General features: G+C 42.1%; 1 protein-coding gene across 3 annotated transcripts; it reads right to left on the bottom strand.

Annotated features, from left to right (window-relative positions):
• Positions 1-9,247: 9,247 nt before the first annotated feature.
• Positions 9,248-21,733, bottom strand: NUDT7 (nudix hydrolase 7). Of its 3 annotated transcripts, none has more exons than XM_044987544.1 (4): positions 21,632-21,733; positions 17,920-18,073; positions 16,446-16,604; positions 9,248-13,954 (listed from the first exon to the last, which is right to left on the bottom strand). In XM_044987544.1, exons 1-4 carry the CDS (start codon positions 21,667-21,669, stop codon positions 13,571-13,573), a joined length of 735 nt encoding a protein of 244 aa, XP_044843479.1. In that variant the 5' UTR covers positions 21,670-21,733; the 3' UTR covers positions 9,248-13,570. The 3 variants fall into 3 exon arrangements, with proteins under 3 accessions (XP_044843479.1, XP_044843481.1, XP_044843480.1); XM_044987546.1 differs by having other exon boundaries at positions 16,485-16,604; XM_044987545.1 differs by having other exon boundaries at positions 17,920-18,070; positions 21,632-21,714.
• Between the last annotated feature and the right edge of the window lie 3,178 nt (positions 21,734-24,911).

Here is a 24,911-nt window from a genome sequence, read left to right as displayed (position 1 = left end):
CCTGCTGAGTCATAAGGTATAGTCCTTGGCTTCTTTCAATGGGTTCACTGTACAGCTGATGTCCCTGGATGGGCCATCAAGCGGGCCTAGTGGTGATGCCAATCAGTCTGGAGGTGTCACCCAGAAACACAGCACAAGTTTGGAAATACATACACCCTACATATCTATAACTCATAATACAAAGGTGATACAAACAAAAAACCAAGATGATCATACTTTGCAAATCATAACATTTTCACGGACACCTTACATGGTATATCTGGTAAGATTCCTTGCAATTTTACAATAATGATATCAATGATATCATAAAGTGTCTCATATTCCATACAGAGCCATGGGTATTTGTGGTGCCTTTACAGCCCTTACACCCCACTGATGAACGGAAGTCAGGATAGCGGGAAACAATCTTTCCTGCGATCTTTAAATAATGTGTTTTCCTGAGCTCTGTAGTAGGTTGCTGCTTCACAACTCAGCCATGTATCATTGGTTTTGCTACAGTAGCTGTGGATGCCGGTGTACTCTTCTTCACATCCTGATAGGTGATAAGAAGGATTTTTGTTTTCGGGATTGGATTACTCTGAGAACTGGTGACTTGCTATGGAGTTTTTTTTAACCTTTCTGCTGCTGGGTTAGCTCTTGCCAGACTAGTAAAACCAAAAGCTGTCAGAGTTTGATGACAAACAAGTTGGTAGGTTCAATTTACGACAGAGTGGACAGGTGCCTACATCACTTCTAAAACTGGCCTCCTTTTTAGTGGTTTCAGCAGATGGGTAAGTTAATTGATGTGAACTAGAACTGAATGATTATGAACTATTCTATACACAAAGGTGACCCCTTCAGGCTATGGTTAACGCATGTTGGCAAGGAATAACGTGGAAGCTTGTATTATTACTATATGCCCTCTACCTGTTTATAATACTTCTGTGGATTGCCAGTACACATTTTGGACTTTTATGTCTTTTATACATTGCATCTCTAGCTATATTTCACCATACAGAAAGGTAATTGAAAACTGACTGTCAGAAATGGAGCTAGTTTGCTGATAGCAATGCATGCTGCACGCTGAAAGAAGACTGAGTGTCACCTTTTCTGCCTCGCTGTCTTTAGGGCTTAGGTGTGTTGAAGAGATGATGGGTTTAGTTACTAAGGCATGTTGACATCTGTACTAGCCAAGTAAATGTCAGACAATCACTGAGATAGCATTAGAGTCTAATGTTCACAGCCTACACAGTGAAGTCAGATAAAAACAAAGTACTCATGTTAGAAGGTTGCAATGTAACAGTACTTTATTTCTTAAAATTCAGAAGAATATCACACAAGAACCCAATCACAGAGAGAGACAATGCAGGCTCTTCCCTAAGGCAGAGACGGACAATTCACCCCACCATTTTCTAGGCTCCCTACTATGCTCAGAAGGAAAGGAAGAAAATGCATATTCTTTCTCCAAACAGGGATCTACCGTCTGGTGTCCTAGGTCAATCTTGAATCCCACATACAACCTGAGCCAAAGAGCTCACTGGTGTCATAATGGTATTAGTGAGAGATACTGAAGTAGAAGGTCATCTAATGGCAGAAGAGGAAAGCAAGGGTGTGTGCCACTGCAAGATCATTCAGTGCTGAGGACATCTTCATTGCTGAGAAAGTCACTGCCAAAAGCTTCTGCACCATAGGGGCTGGAGCCATCAGCACTGGAGCTGTCAGCACTGAGTGTGTTTATATCAGTACTGAGAGGTCAGTACTAGGGGCAATGTGGACTATGGCTTCAGGCAGTACCTTGGGTACCCAGTTACTGGTCTACGCTGAGGTGTCAGAAGGACTCTGTTTGGACAATGAACTACCTTTTGGCTGAAGATCATGAGGGAAAACAGCAGCCTGATGAGGTCTTTGCCTAACTTGATTAGGCACCTGAGAGGGTGAACTAGCCCAGTCAAAGGTGCTTTTTTTTGCCTTGGAGTTGAGCCGCAGGTGAGGTGGCATCAGGTTCTGAGGCTCTCTTTGAGACAAAGTTTGATGGGCCTCTCTCACTTTCTGTGTCCTCTTGGAGAAGGAGCAACAGATTGAGCACTGATGAGGGGTGTGCCCCTCTCCAAGGCAAAAAAGGCACCTTGACTGCCCATCATTAAGCAGGATAGCCATGTCACAAGAGCAGCAAGTTGTGAACTCAGGGGACTTTGTTTCAGCTAGTATCTAGGATCCCAGTACTTGGAGATCTGATTGAAAAAGGTGATTTTTGTTTTTGTTTGTTTGTAAATGCCAATGAATGTATAATAATATAATATTATTAACTACCATAAGAAAAAATGCATAGTGCACACCGAAGTGACACTGCAGGAGTTCCATCTCACCGCCATGGGCAGTAAGGATGAACTGACTGGTGCTTGGGCTTGCTCTACCCTTTATGTCCTTGGGAGCATCTGTGGATCCTAGAGGCATGAGGGCATGTAGGGTGCAGCACAGCTCCAACAGACACTGCTGGCCAAAAGAATCCAATCTCATACGTATGGGGCACATATGCACCAAAGTGGAATCTAGTAGACAAGCACTCAGAGAACAATCACTAATGACTTTTGAAAAGGTAGGTCTTTATAGCCAAATGAGAAGCTCTTGTAAGGCATATAGAGACCTATAAATAGCAGGATGAGAGTTCAGATGGCCGAGATGATGCAGCTGAGAACAATCAGAGAAACTGAACAATGCTTTCTTGAGTGCTGCCCCAGATGCAGACTGTATCAAAGAAAGTTTAGTAACCATAGCCAGTCTCTGCAGGAGATTTCAAAAGTTATATATTAATAACTGAACAGAGCAGCTGTTACCAGGACTCCTGAATGAGTCAACTGTCAAAATCTGCGAGGCAATGTCAACGCTACAGCTAGGAGGTGTGATCTGCAGTCCGGGCAGACAGACTTGTGATGGCTCAGCTTGAGCTAGTGTGCTAAAAATAGCAATGTGAATGTTACAGTGCAGGCAGTGGCTCAGGCTAGCTACCCAAGCTCAGATGCAGAAGGTTGGGTGGGCTTGGACTTGGGTGGCTAACCTGAGCTGCTGCCAGTGCCACCACATCAACACAGCTGTTTTTAGTGCTTTAGCTCAGGTTGAGCTAGTGTAGGGGTAGGCAACCTATGGCATGGGTGCCGAAGGTGGCACACAAGCTGATTTTCAGTGGCACTCACACTGCCTGGGTCCTGGCCACCAGTCTGGGGGGCTCTGAATTTTAATTTAATTTTAAATGAAGCTTCTTAAATATTTTAAAAACCTTATTTACTTTACATATAACAATAGTTTAGTTCTATATTATAGACTTATAGAAAGAGACCTTCTAAAAATGTTAAAATGTATTACCAGCACGCGAAATCTTAAATTAGAGTGAATAAATGAAGACTCGGCCCACCACTTCTGAAAGGTTGCCGATCCCTGAGCTAGTGCAAGTCTATCTACTTGTGCTCGGAATTTCACTCCCGGCTGCAGCCAAGACATACCCTAAGGAGCCTCAAAGAATTTAGCAAAGGTTCTGAAGGAAAGTCACATCAATCACAGCCCATATTGCTAGTGGATGACACCAGAAATGGAATAACAAAAGTTAATGAGAAAGAGAGATGATTTCCAATAACAATAAGTAATAATAACTTTGTGCCTGCCACTGCTTCCCAGCCAAGGAACTCTTGATGCTTTACACAGAATAATTAAATCTTCACAACACAGTATTGCCACATCTATCTTATTTACGAGCAAGCTGAGGCACAGAGAGATTAAGGTCCACATTGCGTCCCCAGTTCCCAGCCTGAGTATCTCAGCTGGAGTTCTCTGTCAGAGGAATGGGGAGAAGAGGAATTCTCCCTCCAGGGCAGAGCAATTCTGTGAGGGGCACTCTACCAAATGACTGCAGCTTCTGTAACCCTAGCATGCACCCCTCCAGGGAGCAGATGGGAAAGAACTGTAGAATATGCATTATGGCAGACCCACTGTCCTCTGCACTTGCTCTCAAATACTGCCAGACAGAAAGTACCTGTGGAGCTGGACTTCATGCTACGCAGAGATGTACACCTCATTTTGCACAGCAGACCCACACCAATTCTACTGCTGATGTGACCTCCACACCCATAGACATAGGGCAACATTTCCAGCTACATGAAATGCCTACAGAGCAAATCAGTGGCAGAGCTTGAGATGGAACCTGTGAATCCTGACGCCCAGTCTTTAGTCAACAAGGAATGCTGCTTCCCTTCATAGCCTTAACAAAGGAGTGGCCTCATCACCAATTTTTCAAGCTTTCTAGCTATGGACTTGAAATGTAAATATTCAAAACTGGGACTGAGCTTTACAAAGAATGCAAATGACAAGATATGGATACATGCTCACTTGTGCCAAGGCAATGATATATAAGTTGCATTGTATTCAATGGGAAGTGTTATCACTATAATTCCTAGTGCCCTTTAAAAAATGAAACAATATTCATTTAATGTGAACAATTATGAGATTTTATTCTTTGCATCATAAATTTAAAGGCATCTTTATCTTCTTCAGGCTACAGTACTTATAACATTGAGCAGTCATTCATATTATATACTCAGATGTCTGTATAAGCACATCAATCTTTTAAGATTCATTACTAGCTTATCTTCTTGTTAAGAACATCTCTGCTCAAGTGTTTTGTATTTCATGGGCTACAAGATGAAATGCCAACTCTCCTGGATGAAATGGAAGAGCTAATCTAGCCTGGAGCCTGATGTGAAATATAGTAGAAATTGGAACATGCCTAAAAATGAGAAATCAGCTTCTTTAAGAGTCAGAGCTTTTAGTCTTGATATTCACTGAACACAGATAGAGGTGAAATGTCCTATTTAACGTGAGAAAGTAAAAAGTTCTGGCCTGTCAAACACTTGCATTGCAAACTTTATACTAACTTTATTTATTTAACAGCTCACATTCTCAAGGCATTTTGCCTTTAGGACTAGTCTATTATGCAGGAAGTGTACCACTGATCTTTATTTTTTCAAGCTTCTCTTTCTTAACACTGTAAATATCCTATAATTCCTGCTCCCATTGTGCTGTGTAAACACAAGCTCCATTCATTTACTGGGAGCAGGATCAGGCCCTTGTTCTGATAATGTTTTAGGTTAATTCAGCCTGATCCTGCAAACCATTACTTTGAGTAGATTTGGGGAAAATTTATACCTTCAAGTTAGCCGCACTGCTGTGGGTACCTGCATGGCCCCACAGTATGCCAACATTTTTATGGATGACTTAGAACAGGGGTCAGCAACCTTTCAGAAGTGGTGTGCCGAGTCTTCATTTATTCACTCTAATTTAAAGTTTTGTGTGCCAGTCATACATTTTACCGTTTTTAGAAGGTCTTTCTATAAGGTCTATAATATATAACTAAACTATTGTTTTATGTAAAGTAAATAAGGTTTTTAAAATGTTTAAGAAGCTTCATTTAAAATTAAATTAAAATGCAGAGCCCCCCGGACCGGTGGCCAGGACCTGCACAGTGTGAGTGCCACTGAAAATCAGCTTGCGTGCCGCCTTCGGCACGTGTGCCATAGGTTGCCTACCCCTGACTTAGAACAACGCTTCCTCAGCTCTTGTCCCCTAGCGTCCCTACTCTACTTGCACTACATTGATGACATCTTCATCATCTGGACCCATGGGAAGGAGGCCCTTGAATTCCACCAGGATTTCAACAATTTCCACCCCTCCATCAACCTGAGCCTGGACTAGTCCATACAAGAGATCCACTTCCTGGACACTACAGTGCAAAAAGGGGTGGTCACATAACCACCACCCTATTCCGGAAACCTGCTGACCACTATTACTTACCTACATGCCTCCAGCTTTCATCCAGACCACATCACACGATCCATTGTCTACAGCCAAGCTCTAAGATGCAACCACATTTGCTCCAATCCCTCAGACAGAGACAAACGCCTACAGGATCGCTATCAAGCATTCTTAAAACTACAATATCCCCCTGGTGAAGTGAAGAAATAGATTGACAGAGTCAGAAGAGTACCCAGAAGTCACCTACTACAGGACAGGCCCAACAAAGAAATTAACAGAATGCCACTAGCTGTCACCTACAGCCCCCAACTAAAACCTCTCCAGCGCATCATCAAGGATCCAACCTATCCATAAGGACGATCCCTCACTCTCACAGACCTTGGGAGACAGGCCAGTCCTCACTTACAGACAGCTCCCCAACCTGAAGCAAATACTCACCAGCAACGACACACCACACAACAAAAACACTAACCCAGGAACCAATCCCTGCAACAAGCCCTGTTGCCAACTCTGTCCACATATCTATTCAAGGGACATCATCATAGAACTTAACCACATCAGCCACACCATCAGGGCTTGTTCACCTGCACATCTACCAATGTGATATATGCCATCACGTGCCAGCAATGCCCCTCTGCCAAACCGGACAGTCTCTATGCAAAAGAATAAATGGACACAAATCAGACATCAAGAACTAAAGTGCTCTCCTACTAGTTTTGAATGTTACAATCTCCCCGGACACCCAACAACAGACTTAAAAGTGGCAATTCTTCATCAAAAAACTTAAAAAATAGACTTCAACAAGAAACTGCAGAACTGGAAGTAATTTGCAAACTGGACACCATCAAATTAGGCCTGAATAAAGAGTGGAAGTGGATGGGTCACTACAAAAATAATTTTCCCTCTGCTGATACTCAGACCTTTTTGTCAACTCTTGGAAATGGGCGACGTCCATCTTGATTGCATTGGCCTTGTTAGCACCAAGAGTAATCAACTTTTGAGAATAGGTCACTTCCACCTTAATTGAATTGGCCTTGTTAGCACTGACCCTCCCCGCCACATGGTCAGGCAACTCCGATCTTTTCATATATATACTGTTTACTGTATTTTTCACTCCATACATCTGATGAAGTGGGTTTTAGCCCACGAAAGCTTATGCTCAAATAAATGTGTTAGTCTTTAAGGTGCCACAAGGACTCCTCGTTGTTTTTGCTACAGACTAACACGGCTACCACTCTGAAACCTTGCACCCAAATATGTGCAGCATTGGGTTCTTAGTGATGTACCTTTAAAAAGAGCGTCTCGATCTCGTACAAATGTACAGCATCTCTTCCAGACTTTGCTGACCTTGCTAGAAAATATTAAGATTTGCTTGTATTCATCAGATGCCAATGGCAACCTATACACTGTAGCAGTTTAGTGAAGCAGTTGTCATGACAACTCAATTAACTAAATAAACATAGCTGTGTGCAGTAGCAGACCCAGTCCTGTGCATCATCTCCACCTCAGCCCAAGAGCTCTGAATAGCTGTGCACAGGAATCTGCACATTTTGCTTCGGGCAGCAGGGATACTGATGTACCATACAATGTTGCCCACTGTGAACAAACTTGAGTCTGTTTCCCCTGACATCATTAACGGGGCTATAGCCAGAGTTCATCTTTGGAGGCACTGAAACCCAGCTCAGGTTATTTTCATCTTCCTGATTGCTTCCCCAACTCTGTCCTGTTAACTTCAATGGGAGTTTTGCCTTAGCAAAGAGGAGTGGGCAAACTGTCAGCGTCCTCTTCCTGCTGCTAGTGCAGAGTTTGTAGGACAATACTTTGCATTAGTGGGTAGTCAGTGGGAAATGCAAGCATGGCCTATTGCTTCACACCAAAGAAAGGAATATCAGCATTATTTTAACACCATTTGCATTACTACAGTTAAGATGGCATCTTCTTTTCCATTATAACCATTTTTAGTTCAAGGGATTCTAATATGCCTGTAAAAATTATCTGACATGTAGTACTAGGACTCATCCTAGAAAATGTTTTCCTCCAATAGTTTTATATGTGTACAAATACAGGCCCTGCTCCTCTTTCCACTAAAGTCAACAGCCAAACTTCAGTGAGAGCAGGACCAGGATCAGATACACACAATGCCAAGATTTTTTTTAAAAACAAGAGTTTAGACTCTTAAACTCAACTTTGGCACCTAAATAAGTGGCCTGATTTTCAGAAAGTCCCAACAGTTCTTGTGGACTTTAAATAACTGCTCACCAGGATGAATAAGGCATTCACAATATGATCTTAAATAATGCTAATGTAGTGGTGCCTGATCACAAAGCCTGTAAGCAAGGTCAAAGGCCCTCAATCTTGTAGTTGGATTCTGCAGATCCTGGAACCCACACAGAACCCAGGAACCATCAGAAGGGATCCAATCACTTAACAGACTCAATGCCTTTTGGTTTGCAGGAGGATTTGACTCTTGACTCTTCTTTAATCATTGTCTGAATTTTTTTTAAACATACAAATTATGGATTTATAGGTCCCTGTCATGAGTGGCCTCTGTTTGCCCCTTTAAGGAAAGAAGGACATTGTGGTTAAAACACTGAACTGAGTCAAAAAATCCGAGTTTAATTTGTAGTTCTGCCAGGGACTTCCTGCATTGCCTGGGGCAAGCCATTCAACCTCTCTCTCTCTCAATTTCCCATCTGAGAAATGAGAATAATACTTCACTTCTCCCACATTTTGTCTTCTTTTCCATTTAGATTGTAAGCTCTTTTCAGCCCGGATTTTCTCTATGTGTTTGTACACTGCCAAGTACAATGGGATCCAATCTCAGCATGGGCCTCTGAGTGCTAGTTTAATAAATAATAGTAAATTACACTGGCAAATTAAGTATCTTCCATTGTTGTTTGAAATGTTGGTGTAGCCGTGTTAGTCCCAGGATATCAGACACACAAGGTGGGTGCAAATTAATGCACTTACTAGTTTGCCCTCACAAATCTAACACCTGTGCACCCTTAGGGGCATGAGTGTTAAAATGAGACAACTGTACAACTGCCTTGTGCCATATGAAATTTGGTGTTTGTGCAGATCTCGCACACTCAAATGTAAAAGCTAGTTTGAGGCTGGCTGAAAATTTGGTCTGGACTATTCAGGAAAGTCTTCTGAGAATACATAACACAGCAACCTACAGTACTGAGTATGTGGCTGCGTCTATTACTGTGGGGATTATGAACCTTTGGAGAGTGGAGTTGAATTGATGTTTAGGTCACAGCTGGAAAAAAGCCTTAGTTGACAGCAAGCTTCACACAGTGAATGTAATATTTCTTCATAAAAGTCAAAACACTGAGGAGAAAGGATGGACAAAAAAGAAAAAAAAGGAAGGCAAATTACTAAGTAGAAAGCTGTTATGGATACTCCAGAGGGAGGGTTAAGTGCCACATAAAGAAGTGAGACAACATTCACTCTGCTATCACTTGTCACAAATGGCCTTTTATTGAATTCAGAATATCCATTTTCATGTTTTCCAAACTTCAGCTACTGTACATTTATCTGTCAAAGAAAATTACTGTTATAGACTTAACAATAGCAAACAGATCCAAGATGAGTTGGGCACCCAAAAAGACAGAAATGAAAGATCAAACAAACTCGTTATATATCGGGATTTTACTAGCTCATCTATAGACTGCACTGGACTGTACCATCAAAAGAGACTTAGAACACTTTAGATCCAGGGGGTCTCTTCCTATTAGTTTTGCTATTAACTTCTTGGAAGCAGGAGCTTCCTCTCTGTGAAATGTATGCCAGTGCAGAAGGTTCACGTTCTGCTGAATGCCTTGTTTAAATTTTAACATGGGGTTTAAGTGGGCCTTCCTTGGTGCACAGGACCTTGGGCAGAACAGCTGCACTGAAATGAATTTCACTCCTGTTAGATCTGGAAGCACATCTACTTTGTGGTTTATGAGATAGGGAAATACTTTAAGATGCTACAGAGTACCTATCTAGTTCCTGACTCAGGAAAGCATGTACAGGTGTGCTTCAGTGCCAATGGCTTCAATGGGACTTAAGCAGTGCTTAATTTTAAGCATATGCTTATATGCTTTTGTTTTGAATAAGAATGCTTTCTTGAATCTGGATCCCAGTGCTTCACCATGTAAGGCTAACACAGAGAGCATGCACAGGGAGTAAGAGTGGCATACCTCCAGTTAGGTGTATGCATCTTTCTTTTTATTATTAAAGGAAAATATTTAATGTTCAATATTTTTCCTCCTTTAAAAAGCACACAAATGACATTAAATGTTAGAAGAAAAATACTCAAAAAAAGATTTTTCAAGAGGGAAGATAGGATAACTCAGGGGATTGGACAATGGGATAAGAAGGTTACTGGTTCAAATCCAGCCCAGGTCACAGTTCTCCTAAAGTAGTTGGTATTTATTTGATGATTCTCCCAGAGAGGCACAGAAATACCTTAGGCCTTGGAACAAAGAAGGTTTCATGCTTTGAATGAAACTGGAACTTGTTGTGCCTCTTTTTTGATGCGGAAAAGAAAATAGGGAAAGAACCCTCAACAGCAGCGGAGCTGTGCTGATTTACATCAACTGTAGATCTGATTGACAGTGCTCCATGGTGACTAAAACATCTCTGTATACCAGCATGATCGCCAAATGCAACATAGCATCAGGAATCACAAGGAAGTTCAATAAGAAAATGTGAGCCAGCTGTTTATCCTGCTTAAAGAGAAGAACTTTAATGTTTAATATGCAAATAAAATATTTAGGGTTTACAAAATTTGGGTGCAGGCTGAGTAGCTGCCAAGTACAACATAGCATGCCTAAAACGACATTTGTGCCTTTGTAACCCATGTGCAGAGCTCTCAAGAATTCTTAAGTTTATAAGATTTGGGGGCCAGAGAATGTCTTCATATGTATTTGTACAGCATATAGCCTAACAGGTCTCTGATCCTAACTGGGGCCTGTGAATGTTACTGTAATATAACTATAACTATAAACTATATAACTATAACTATAACATGATAATAGGGAGATCAGTGACTGAGCTCCTGAGAAACAACATTGTTCTCTCTCTCACTGCTTGTTTCTTTTCGTCAGTTCCAGGTTTGCTCTTAATCTTCCACATGACAGTCATGGTAATTTCTGGTAAAATGATATCTGTTTTCACTTAGGGCTTTCATTTTTGAGTAATCATTTGAGATACATAACATGCAACCTAGAGGCTGCTTGGTAGCAGAGAGTTTTCTTCTTCTGTGCTTCAAAATGTAGGTGTCCAAACATTTCATGTGTTTTGATACCACTCCAATCATTTGATACCACTCCATTTTCATTTACATGATGGATTTCTGACTCAAAGCTAAATTAAACATATTTCAAGTCATCACCAAACAGACTGCCCTCCTACTTTAATCACACCAGAATGATTTATTCTTATCAAATTCACCTTCAACAGAGAAGTCTCCATGGAGAGGGTACTTCCTATTGAACTATGATTTATATACTACAGCATTGTAAGAGTAATGTGCAACCTTGTTTAACTCCTTGGAAACTGTGGATAGATGGATATAGAAAGATAGGCCAGACCCTCAATGGTTGTAAACAGAAATGGCTCCTTTGACTTCAATGAAGCTACACTGGTTTGCAATACCTGAGAACCTGACTCAGATTTAAATCTATTTAAAAGGAACTGGGTATGTTTAGTTTGGAAACGAGGCGATTAAGGAGGGAGTATGATAACCGTCTTCGGATACTTGAAAGGCTGCCACAAAAGATGGATAAAGTCTCTCTTTTGCCAGGACAAGAAGCAATGGGTTCAAACTACAGCACAGCAGATTTAGTTTAAATCTCAAGGGAAAACTTCCTAACTGTAAGAACAGTAAGACGATGGAACAAGACTGCCTTGGGAGGTCGTGGAAGCTCCTTCGCTGGAGGCTTTCAAAAGGAGGCTGGATTAGCCATCTGTCATAGATGATTTAGACACAACAAATCTTGCATCTTGGCAGGGGGTTAGCCTAGATGACCTTTGCAGTCCCTTCTAACTCTATCATTGTGTGTGTTATTGTGGAATTATATACACTTCTAAGGAAGGGTAAATAGGAGAACACAGGGTGACTAGACAAACTCACTCAGCTTGCAACGTCTCCAAAGAAACCATCCCCAGAAAGATATGCATATGCCAATTCAAACCGGTTTCTCCAGGGACTAAGAGAGAAATGTTTTTTGCAAAAATAGCCTGGTTTTCGAATAGCTCATGGGCTTCTTCCTGATCCAGTAAATAGACAGGGCCCATGGTCTAGACGAACACAATCCTTAGGATAGAGTTAGAAGGACTGAACCTGCCAGAAGCCATGTTAGGGCTAGGGTTAATTCTGGTAAACTTATTAGCATGGATATGGTTATTTTATTGTTTCTAATGTTTTCTCTTTAATGCTTTTTACCCTAAAAATAAAGTAGGCTTGCCTAGGAAGTGCTGAGTGGTAAGTTAACACAGTGACTGTAGACAGTCACTGTGTTATCACTGGGGAGAAAGCAAGGAAGCATCCTTGGGCAACCTGTCTGGGCTGGGAAACACAGTAAAGGCAGGGAACCATGCAGTCTGGAAATACTCCTCTCAGAAGGTAGAGACCTTCTATCAGAAAGGCAATGGCTGGGGAGCTGGAAGCTGAGAACGGATGCCCTTGCTGAACCACTGAGGGGAAACACAGGTGCAGTTGCCCTGAGCTGTGACAGCAGAGACCTGGGGTCTTACTCAATTCTTGTTCAGTAGGGCATGACTAAACACTCTAGTACAGGAGAGAGGCCAGCTGTCCACATCACATGCTCACCCAGTATATTAGAAGACGTTCAGCATAAATCTAGCACTATGCTAGCAAATAGGGGGGTTTGAGCCTAAATGCCCTCAGCTCCCACTGCATGTTGGAGGAAATCAGCTGGCTCTGAAGATGGATAAATTCACTTCTAAACTGCAAATTCAAATCCAGCCTAAATTAATAGTGCCTTTAAAAGCTTTAGCCATCTGACAACTATTTACTGGCCTACATGAAATGAACTGATGGTCTCGGCCCAGTTGCTAGTGGACAGGCTATAACATCACAAAAACCAGCAGTACTATATCTGGCACTACCTGGAACCTTTACCAGTTATTTTAGTAGAGATAAAAAACGACTGAACCCTAGAGGGCGATCCCTCCAGAAGAAGAGAACATTGTGGAGAATATTTCAGTGTCACTGCTAAGTTTTGAGGAAGGTCATTCTGGGCACAAGCTCCAATATCCACAAACTAAAACAAAAAAACAAGTTGTTCAAGCACTGCCACCTTATTACAATAGCGTCCCGGGACCCCAATCAATATTAGAGCCCCATCATGCTAGGTGCTGTACAAAACAGTAAGATACACACTCTGCCCTGAACTGTTTATATTCTAAATCAAAGAAACAAAGGTTGGGAAGAATTTTATCCACATTTTACAGAGCGGAACGGAAGCACAGAGGGTAAGTAACTTATCCGAGGTCACAGAGGAAATTCATGACAGAGCCTGAAAGTGAACCTCAGTCTTCTGAGTCCCAGTCCAACGCCTTAACCACAAAGACCATGAAAAATATAATGAACCTTTAAATACATGTAAAATAAATACAAGAAATTTGTCTATTTAGGGCTGATTAATCTATCAGCACTTTATTTTTTGTAATCCAATGAAGACATTAAAATGGGACAATTTCTGATTCAGAAAACCAAATAGTAAAGCTTGAAAAATAATTTAAACCAACTGTTTACACCTATGTGCCAGTCCCAAGCTCATAGTTTGCTGCTTCTTCCCTCGTATAGCGACATATACTCCTCCATGAAATTCTTCTCAGAGGATGAAATTAAGTTGTCAAGATCATACTGAATGTCAAATGTAGGTTTCTTTTCAAAAATTACAAGAGCAAGAAATACAGCAAAGTGCGCAGTGAGTCCCCATATCCTAAGTGATGTTTTACGCTCAGGGTCATCATATACAAAACTGTGCAGCCAACTTGCAACACCATTCGCTCTTTTATAAGGCACGGTCATGTACTTTAATGGATCGATAAAGTACTCCAGCGGCACCAAAAACACATCACTCACTTCATCTGGATTAGGTCTGGCCTGGAATGTGTCCTCTATAAATCCTACCACTGGTGTTACCAACGAACCCACCTGAAAGGAAGAAAAAACATCAACTTGTTTGAAATACTTAAAAAGAAAGTCCTGTATTTTTCAAATGTTTTAGAAATAATCTGCCTACAGTATCAGAGGGATAGCCGTGTTAGTCTGGATCTGTAAGAGCAGCAAAGAGTCCTGTGGCACCTTATAGATTAACAGACGTATTGGAGCATGAGCTTTCATGGGTGAATACCCACTTCATCAGATGCATGTAGTGGAAATTTCCAGGGGCAGGTATATATATGCAAGCAAGAAGCTGGCTAGAGATAACGAGGTTAGTTCAATCAGAGAGGATGAGGCCCTCTTCTAGCAGTTGAGGTGTGAAACCATGGGAGGAGAAACTGCTTTTGTAGTTGGCAAGCCATTCACAGTCTTTGTTTAGGTAGCCATCCTGCAGCAAAAAAACTTCAAGGACCAGACTTCAAAGAGAAACTGCTGAGCTTCAGTTCATCTGCAAATTTGACACCATCAGCTCAGGATTAAACAAAGACTGTAATTCAGCAATTACCTACCTAAGCATGTATGTACTTTTTAGCATTGATATCAATGGAACTACTTAGGTGTTTCAATTTATGCAGTTGCTTATGCATCTTGCTCATTTGGGACACACAACAGTGTTTATATTCTCTGCACGCTGCTACCAATACAGGGCAACAATCACACACGTGAGAGTCTGATATTCCACACAGTAGAGGTCACTGATAAACTGTAAGGCATTCACAAAGAGCTTATTCATACAGATTATAAATATGAAAACCTGACACATACCGTTACAATGAACACCAACCATCATCACCTGTAGAGTCAGCAAGGAAATGTCACTGTTCCCAACACAAGGATCACAATTTGCTCTCAGTTACTCGAATGTAAATGTGGATAGAGTATTTAAATATCAAGGTAACAGAGCAAATAAGACAAATAAAGGTGTTTGTAGACCAAGATCCATCAGGGAACTAAATATATTTTTATTCAATTGATTACATCATTTTATATCACCCTTAAGAATTCTCAAAATAAAATTGGCTCTGAGACACTACAAAAGTAGATAGTGCTGTAACAGAGAGCATTAAAAGTTAACATTTTTGGTATACTCAAATGTATATGTATATTTCAAATTATTATAATGAATAACGATATACTGAATGATGCACTTAGCAGGACAATACTTAAGAAAAAACTGTCATAACAGCTAGATTTGTCCTTTCTATGAATTTTGGTGCTTTAAAGCTACCTTTACCTGAATACTTCAAGTTTCAAAATATTAGATACTGCGTTTCCACTGTACTCCTAGGAGATACTACTTTAGGGGTGGGCAAACTTTTTGGGCCAAGGGCCACATCTGGGTGGGAAAATTGTATGCAGGGCCGGGGCCAGCGGTTGGGACGCGGGAGGGAGTGCGGGTTGTGGGAGGGGGGTGCGGTGTGCAGGAAGGGGCTCAGGGCAAGGGACTGGGGCAGAGGAAGTGTGCAGGGTGTTTGAGGGGGCTCAGGGAAGGTGGTTGGGGTGCAGGAGGGGTGCGGACTGCAGGAGGTGGCTCAGGGCAGGGGGTTGGGGTGCAGCAGAGGGCTCAAGGCAGGAGATTGGGGTGCACATGGGTGCAGCAGGGAGCTCAGGGCAGGGGGTTGGGGTGCAAGGTGTACGAGGGGGCTCAGGGCAGGGAACTGGGGTGCAGGTGGGGTTTGGGCTCCCGCCTGGCGCCGCTTACCTGAAGCAGCTCCGGGGTGGCAGCAGCGCATACCAGGGCCAGGGCAAGCTCCCTGCATGCCTGTCCTGGCCCCGGCCCTGTGTCACTCCAGGAAGTGCTGCGGCCCCTGTGGGACTGGGGGTGGAGGGCTCCCCGTGTACTGCCCTTGCCGCGCCTCCAGGTACCTCCCCTGAAGCTCCCATTGGCCTTTGTTCCCCGTTCCCAGCCAATGGGAGCTGTAGGGGATGGTGCCTGGAGGCAAAGGCAATGCATGGAGCCCTCTGCCCCACCACCTGTGGGCCACAGGGATGTGGTGCTGGCCGCTTCTGAGAGCAGCGCAGGGCCCACGGCAGGCAATCCCGTGGGCTGGGTAGTCTGCTCACCCCTGTACTACTTTCATTTTCTTATCTGGCAGGATAATACTGACAGTAACAAGACTAATATATAAATACAGAAACAAAAATTAGAGCATTAATACAAGAGACTTGTTATCTATAAACAAAAATATGAAAAAACTTGCTTTGAAAATGTAGCACTTTATATCTTTTCTCCAATATGTGAAAATGGTTCCCATGAGAGATATAGCTAGAGCCTAGAAGCTTGAAAACTTAACACTGAATTCACCTCAAAAAACATCTCCAGAACAGAGGAAGTATACTGGCTGCATTCCTGTTACAAAGTAAAAGGTCACTCATTGCTTCAGGTCTGAAATGTCAGTGATAAGTTATAGAAGTGAAATGCAATTTTCAGCTTGTTTCCTAATACTCAGATTTGTTTTGGGTTTTTTTGGGTACACCTTACTTTATCAATTCCAGGTAGAAGCCTACAGATGACTTCCACCTGCTCTGGATGGAGTCCCACTTCTTCCTTGGCTTCCCGGAGGGCAGTGGCTATTTCATCTCTGTCTGTTGGCTCACTTTTACCTCCTGGAAAGCACACTTCCCCTGGTGATCTTCTCAACTGGAAATTAAAGGAGTATTATTAAGTATCATGAGTTTGCTGATTTCACCTTAAATCCTTGTGTCCACAAAATTACTCCAACTTATTGTAGATTCTTCTAATCAACAAGGCTGAGAACTGGAACAAGAGCTCTTCAGGTGAGAGAAGAGAAATGCACAGTCAGAGCTGTGTGAGGAAGCTTTCTCAACATCTGAACATGGTGTCTATATCTACCCAATCTAGGTCCCTCACTTTCAGCATCACACAAAAGAAGAGGCATTTTTATAGTAACGAGTTACTTTTATCATCACATGCTTTATATTGTATACTTTCCTTTAAAATGTATATCCACATTTCAAGGCCTTTTGCCATCTCTCCCTCATGTAAGAGATAGTTCCAAAGAGCTTGTTCAATCTCTGTCACTAAAATGGTTACTTTTGCATGGTCAAACAAAAGAATTAATTATGCAAGGTACAGAATTCATTATAAAAACCAAAATCAACAGTGGAAAAATACCTCTGAATAAGTAATGTCTCTATATTTATTTGAAGTTTCACTTTAATAATAGAGTTCTATGAACCAATCATAGCCTTTGTTAAAAAGCTCATTTACCATCTGTGTGTCCGCTCAGTCATTACAGTGTCTCAAGATTTTTAAGTAGGAACATTATTATTGCATCTTTCAAGAGATGCTGCATCTCTCAGAAGCAGAAAATGCAGCCAGGTAAATTACTCATCAAAGAGTAGAGACAGTAGACCTAGGTACAATATGTAACAATAATAGTTTTAGAAAGATACCACTGGCACAAAATGGAGAGGAAGGTAGATTTGTTCTCTCACATCTAGAAGTGAAGAAAGAGACTGGGAAAGTAATGTTAGATACAAACTTAGGAATCAAATTGATAAAAATTTTATTGCACAGGTAAAAATGTTTTTAATTAAAATCTGTAGGAAACTGATCAATAGTCCCCTTTATTCTGACCCAGAAACTTGTATCAGACTTTACAGAAACATCCACATTATTGTTGTGTATCTGGAAAGTAAATAACAGTGATCATTGTTTACATGATCAATACCTGTTTACGTGTGCAAATAAAGGTGTGTATATGGATATTTTGGTTGCATACATGCGTAAAGACTAGACTCTAAAACCATGCAGTAACAATTAAGATTTGTACATAGAGACTAATACTTGGATAAGAACATGGGTAAATGTGACTAAAGCTGAGTGCTTTCCTTCCTTTGCTTTTTCTTTTCACACAGCGCAATCTTGCAACACACTTTCTCATTTTACTTTTGATGTTATGCAGTTGGCTTTGACCTTATGGTTCACATACCTTCATTGATCTGACAGTAAACAGCACATACAGCTTTCCATCTTTAACCATTAGAGGCATAAGAACAGATGCTTTGGCTAGTGGCAAATGGGAGAATTTGTTTCCAACATCATATTTTCTTAAACTGATCTTGGCCTTATCTTTTATACTTCTGCTAAAAAAACAAACAAAAATGCTCCATAACTAAACAGAATGGTTATCCTACTACTTAGGAATATAGGAAAGATTATAATTTAGGATTTACAAATATCAGAGCTCTCAAAAATATTATGTCCTGTTTTTCAAAATTATCAGGTAAACATAACTAAATATTGTGCCCATACAAGCCTGCAATTATTTTGAATCTAACCTACTGATCAACATCTCATTCCCAAAGCAACATGGACTGATTTTTTGATTCATATAAAAGCAACCAGTTCTCATTAATTGAATTAACACATTATAATAATAGGAGATATACCAATCTCCTAGAGCTGGAAAGACCATTGAGTCCAGCCCCCTGCCTTCACTAGCAGGACCAATTTTTGCCCCAGATCCTTAAGTGGCCCCCTCAAGGATTGAACTCACAACCCTTGATTTAGCAGGCCAATGCTCAAACCACTGAGCTATACCTCCCCACATTAAACCGGATATATAATATTATATTATAAACAAGGTACATACACAGAGCAACATTAGCAAATATAATACTGGCATAGTGTGTTTTTATATTACAGCAATTAAAAAAACCCTTTTAGATATTAATTTAAAAGTGTATACAGTGGGAATTAACTTCCCATCCCCCGTGATAATTCTAAATTGCATATGATTGTGCACTTATATAAAATCTTTTTGGACTCAATTTAAGATAAGACTCCACCCAGCTCAGTGTGTTTATGGGAACAATATTGCTCAACATATTCGACACAGTTAATGAAATAACTTGCATCCGACGAAGTGGGTATTCACCCACGAAAGCTCATGCTCCAAAACGTCTCCTGTTAGCCACAGGATTCTTTGCTGCTTTTAATGAAATAGTAGTTACCAAAGAAAAATCTTAAAGGTGCATGACTGGAAGATGAGTCTGTGTTCTGCCACATCTGACAGCCCCCTTTAGAAGGCAGAATAGTTCTGTGACTAGGCTATTGGATTGGGACTTGGGGGATCTGGGTTCATTTCCCAGCTCTGCCATAGCTATCCTATGACATCTTCATCTAGTCACTTAAGCTCTCTGTCTCAGGTTCCCATCTGTAAAATACTTCATTTAGAAGACAGCATGGTTCAGTGGAAAGGATACTAGACTTGGAGCCAGGAGAACTGGATTCCATTCCCAGTTCTGCCATTGACATTGGACAAGTACTTCACATCTCTTTTTCAGTTTTGCCATATGCAAAATAGGAATAATGCCACCTCATGAGGGTTAGGTATATTAGTTAATAGGCCTGATCCTGACTGCCACTGAAATAAATGCCAAAACCAGGATTGGGCACATTGTACTGCACTTAATGTATACAATCTCAAGGCAACTTGACAGTCATGAAGAATGCACCTTGAATTAAGAAGAATAAATTTATGATGCTTATGTTTTGTTAATTGTCAGCTAGAGAGATGTCTTATAAAGCACAGTACAAAAGAAAGAAAGCCCCAATCCTGAAACTCCCACAAGGAACTTTACACACCTGAGAAGTCAATGGGATTACTTGCAAGCAAAGTTACTCGCAAACATAATCTTGCCTCTCAGTCAATATGTAATATCAAAGGACTGCAGTGCAGTCTATTCCGAAGAACTTACTACTCTTGTACAAAAATACATTACAATACTTTTATTAGTATACTATGAAGTATTTTAAATAATTTAAACTAGACTGCTCAAACTAGTCAAATACATTTTAAGTAACAAGGTTTTACTTTAGACCCTCCTCACTTGTATTAAGAAAGGATGACACTTAAAGCTGATTGCCCAAAAAAACATTACTTAGAATTTAAAAAAAAATTCTATTTACATGCTTCACATAAATTCTGTGAATACAGAATTTGCTATATTTATCTTTATGGAAAAAGTTGGTGACCCAGTACACTTTTGATATTAACCTGAAGAGAGAGAGTCCCTACACCAAGGCTCATACAATAGACCAGGGGTAATCAATGGGCAGACCGTGGGTCAAATCGGGACCAGCAGACATTTTTTAATGGACACACATCTTTTTATTTACTTATCATTATAGGTTTATTATTTTCTTCTCTGGAATCTGGACCTTGACTATAACTTGATAAAGAAATTTGGACATAGACAAAAACACAACTGACTACCCCCAGTCCATGGACGGACCAGTGGCTAAGATGCTAGGAATTGGGAAAACTGGCTTCAAGTCCCTGCTCTGCCATAGACTTTTAATGTGGTCTTAGATAAGATTGAGACAACAAATCCTACATCTTGGTAGGGGATTAAGACCAGATGACCTCTGCAGTCCCTATAATTCTAAGTCACTTAGGGTATGCCTACCCTGAAGCGAGAGCTGTGATTTCCAGCTGGCATAGATGTACATAAACCAGCTTGCTAAAAGTAGTAATGTCGCCATGACAGTGCAGGTGGTGGCACAAGCTAGCTGCTCTAAGTCTTGGACAGGTTTATACTGAGGCAGCTAGTCCACTGATATTTTTAGTATATTAGCCTGCTCAAAGCTAGTGCATGTATATCTACATGAGCTGGAAATTGCACTTCTACCTGCAACATAGATGTACCCTTAGGCCAGGGTATGTCTACGCTGCAATCACACATCCGCAGCTGGCCCATGCCAGCTGACTCTGGCTGTCAGTAATCAGGCTAAGGGGCTGTTTAATGACATTTTAAACTTCCAGGCTCTGACTGGAGCCTAAGCTCTAGGACCCTGCCAGTCCCAGGTGCCCGAGTCAGCTGGCACAGACCAGCTGTGGGTTTGTCTTTGCAAAGTAGACATACCCATAGTCTTTCTGTACCTCTGATCTCCAGCTGTAAAGTGGGGATAACACTTCCCGACCTTACAGGGGTGAGGATAAATACATTAAACGACTGATGGGGGCGGGGGCGGGGGAGGGGGCAATACAAGGAGCTCTACCATCACAAAGGAACATGCTTGAAGTGCCCTCACTCGGCAGGGGCAGGTGTGACAAGTGCCACAGAGAAGGGGCATGCAGGGATATCCCTCTGTGCACGTGCACCCAGAAACTGGGATCAGAGTCACTACATCAGTTGCGCGGTTCACATCTTGGGTTACTGGAGTTCAAGGGTGGGCGGGCGCGCGCGCGCGATCTTGGTAAAAAATCTACTTAGGTCACCAGAAAACGGGGCACCCCGCAAACGGCCGCACCCCGACTTGCGCTGGAACGAACGAGAGTGTGCGGTACAAGCCAGCCGCGATTTCGGTGCCGGCGAGGCAAGCCCGGGAGTTAGGCACCTGAGTCCCTTTAAAATCCTGCCCCCCACGGCCTGACCTAGGCTACAGTTAGGCTGACCCCAGTGCATCGCTGTGTCACCCCCCCCCCCGTGTGACCCCCCAAGTCCGGGGCCGGCGGCGCCGCGCGGGCGGGGAGGTCGCTTAACTACATCGCCGAGACAAGCTCTCCGCCGCCAGGCTCCGCGCTGTGACAGGCAGCGGGGGGCTGGGGATGGGAAACATCCTCCTCGCCCCACAGCTGCCCCGCCCTCGCTACGGGCCGGTGCGGCAGCCGGCGCCCTAACGGCGGGGCCTGTTACCTTCCCCGCTCATCCTCGGCGTCTCTCAAAGCCGCCATCTTCCCTACCCAGCCCAGGGCCGCTGTAAGTCCTGAGGGAAAACAGCGCGGGGACGGGAGGAGGGACAATTCCCCACCTTTGCCGCGCAATTCGTCCGCCGTATTTGATTGGCAGCTGTGTTTCCCCAATCAGCAAGCAGAGCTGCCAAGCGCTAGCTTCTTATTGGCTAGAGTCGCGGAGCGGGGCCGGTGGGACGAGTCCATGAGCGAGAGAGGGAGGTAAATCCATTCAATCCCATGCAACACCTGCCTGTGGGCGGAGCTTGGAATGGGCCTGGGTTCAGGGTCAGCCGCTTTCCCCATGGGAGACTCGCATGACCCGCTACTGGGGTGGGTGAGGCGCTGCAGCTCCTAACCTGATCAGAGCCTGGGGTTGTGCCCCTCACCAAACTCAGGGGCGAGCTTCCTCCCTCACTTTTAACCAGCCCCAGCCTCTCCACATACATCACATGCTCCAACCCCCTAATCATTTTTGTTGCCCTCCACTGGACTCTTTCCAATTTTTCCACATCCTCCTTGTAATGTGGGGCCCAAAACTGGACACAGTCCTCCAGATGAGGCCTCACCAATTTTGAATAATGGAGAATGAACATGTCCCTCGATCTGCTGGCAATGCCCCTATTTATACAGCCCAAAATGCCATTAGCCTTCTTGGCAACAAGGGCTCACTGTTGACTCATATCCAGCTTCTCATCCACTATAACCCCCAGGTCCTTTTCTGCAGAACTGCTGCCTAGCCATTCTGAAGACGGGGAGGGCGTGACCCTTACCTATGGCGAGCAGTCAGATTGGAAAAGGGGGCTCCACATGACAGAAAACAAGGTTAAATCAAGGGACTTTGCATTTGAGCAAATGTCAGGAATGAGTTGCACAGGGCAGGAGTTCTTAGGTGCTCAGCAGCATCTCGGAGGGAAAGGTGGAACTGCTGGGCCTTGGCCAGTTAGAAGGACCTGGAATTAAATCCTGTAACACAGAAAGTATGGAACAAATCATGTAGCAAAGAAGCATACAAAATTATCTTGGAAATATCTACAATGTACCTATATATAGTTATTTTCACCACAAAATTCAGTTAATGCTATTGATGTACGAGAGATATAGTTCCACTGAAAATTTCAATTATAGGCAAGTAAGGTGGGGAAAAGGCAGAAAAGTGTGGGGTTTTGACATAGATTTGCTTAAGAGTTCAGCACCCAGCACCTCCCATTGCTCCTCTGGCCGAAAACGTATGATAATGCTATCAAACAAAAATTGCAAGAGGACCTCTAATTTCAGGTCTTATGTAATGTTGTTTATTATGCATATAGCAATACTACACATTTGTTAGAGTTGGTTCAAAAATGAAACAAAACACTTGGGGTGGGATTTCCAAGAGTGCTCAGCATTGGCCTAACTCTTCCCACGAAAGTCAGTGGTAGAACTCCCACTCAGAATGGTGACATTTTTCACCCATTTTCTTTAATTGTAAATGGCTCCACAAGGTGCAAGGTAGCCTAGAATCAGGCCCCAATGTTTTCATTTCCAATAGCCAACAACTGAAATAGTTTAGCTTGAACTTCGCTGAGAAAAGTTAAAAGCTGCTCTTTCCCGCTAATGCAGAAGTAGCCGGTTCATACCTTTCCATTTAATATAGGCGGTTCTTCTTCCACAGTATTGACTTTTTCTGTAGATGAACCATTCTAGGAGGAGATTAAGAAAATCTGACACCACATGCTTGAAAGTATTAACTTGCATTTAGCATGAATTTTGTGTTTTCTGTTACTGTGTCAAATGGCAAATTCAGCTTTAAACAGCCATCAGTCAGAGAAATAAGCTTCTAGATTGTGGGATTTGGGAAAAAAAATGTAGTTTTCAACAGCCTAGACAGGCATTTGAATTGATATATTCCTGGAGTACACATCATGGCTTTCAGTCATCTCTGTTATATGTAGGTAGTGCAACAGAGTGGGTGTGGTTTTGAACTGTATGATGCATTTGCAGGTGAGTGTGGACGACTATATTTAATTCCTTATGGGACAACTTCTGACTCACACACAGAGCTGAGGGTTTTCATGTGGGGAAACAGGAGCATAACTCACAGAACCTTCCCTCTACAAGTCACAGAGCTGCTCTGTGGCAACCAGAGCGACCTTAGGGTTGCAGTGGTTTCCAGTGCCCCTTTTCTCCTCACTCAGTGGGGGATTATATCTGGTAGATCCATATGGCACGTCAAGGATTTTCAAATAAAACATTCTTAAAGTAAACCTCTCGATATAGTTTACAAGAACCAAACCTTCAGGAGGATAGTCAATACCCACAATCATATGTAATCCATAACCTAGAACTCCTACCTCCTCAGCTTCTATTATGGTAATAGCACTTATGCAGGAGTTTAAAGCAAGTGAGTGGGAGTCAAGAGACCTGGATTCTATTCCCTGATACAGTTCTTTAATATTCTCCCATGTACTCACGCTGTTCATTATATAATATGCTTCTGTTCCTTTGGGCAAGTAAGTAAATCAGTTGTTTTTCAATGTATCATAAATTAAGCTGTTGTCTTAAAACAAGACATTTGCATAAATTCAATGTTTTCTTCCTTTTCTTGAGTACCAACAACATGTAAACTAATAGGACTCAGAATTTAAATATATGGAAAGAGTCAATTTGCATGAAAGAGAAAAGAACTTACACAGTAGATTTTTAGTCTAACAACATTCACAGTAATAGGCACAGATTTATCAGTGTTTCAATGTAATGCTTTTTACGTTTCAGCAAATCAGCAAAGAATTTATAGCCCCCTTTAAGGACACAGAGCACAACAATGTGGTGGTCTCCTATATCTTGCATGATATTTTTAGTCAAATGTTCTGTCCTACAAGAGGGTGGGGGACAACAAAAAAACCCAAACACTGTACTTCTGCATTGGAGGCCCATTACAGCGCCATTCTGCTCCTTTACAATGCTAGAGGGGTGGTAAATGGGCCTGGGCAAGGGACTGAATCAGTCTCTTGGTCTGTAAAATAAAACAGTGTTAAGAAGAACAGGTTGAAAAATTTCCAGTGGAACAATTTTCCATCGAAATGTGCTTATCTGACAAAATCAAAATGTTTCACAGTAACAATTGCAGTATAAATGTATTCAAAATTTTTGATGGGAAACAAGAAAAATGTTTTGTTTCAATAAGGTCAAAATGTTTCATTTTGATGTTATCATTTAAACTTGCACGTTTACAATGTAACATTCAGAGCAATAGTCAAAATTAA

Source organism: Mauremys mutica, chromosome 14 (assembly GCF_020497125.1).
Source record: "Mauremys mutica isolate MM-2020 ecotype Southern chromosome 14, ASM2049712v1, whole genome shotgun sequence".
Classification (NCBI taxonomy): domain Eukaryota; kingdom Metazoa; phylum Chordata; order Testudines; family Geoemydidae; genus Mauremys; species Mauremys mutica.
Note: the sequence above shows the minus strand (reverse complement) of the source record. Positions and strands in the feature narration are given on the sequence as shown.

What these genes read in the sequence shown, in the direction of transcription:
- NUDT7 (XM_044987544.1), bottom strand. Translation starts at nt 21,669, where the DNA reads ATGGCGGCTTTGAGAGACGCCGAGGATGAGCGGGGAAG. An exon ending in GCCGAGGATGAGCGGGGAAG is followed by an intron (nt 18,074 to 21,631) that starts GTAACAGGCCCC and finishes TTGTTTTTTTAG; the next exon opens with CAGAAGTATAAAAGATAAGG. An exon ending in TTCTACCTGGAATTGATAAA is followed by an intron (nt 13,955 to 16,445) that starts GTAAGGTGTACC and finishes TCTTCCTTTCAG; the next exon opens with GTGGGTTCGTTGGTAACACC.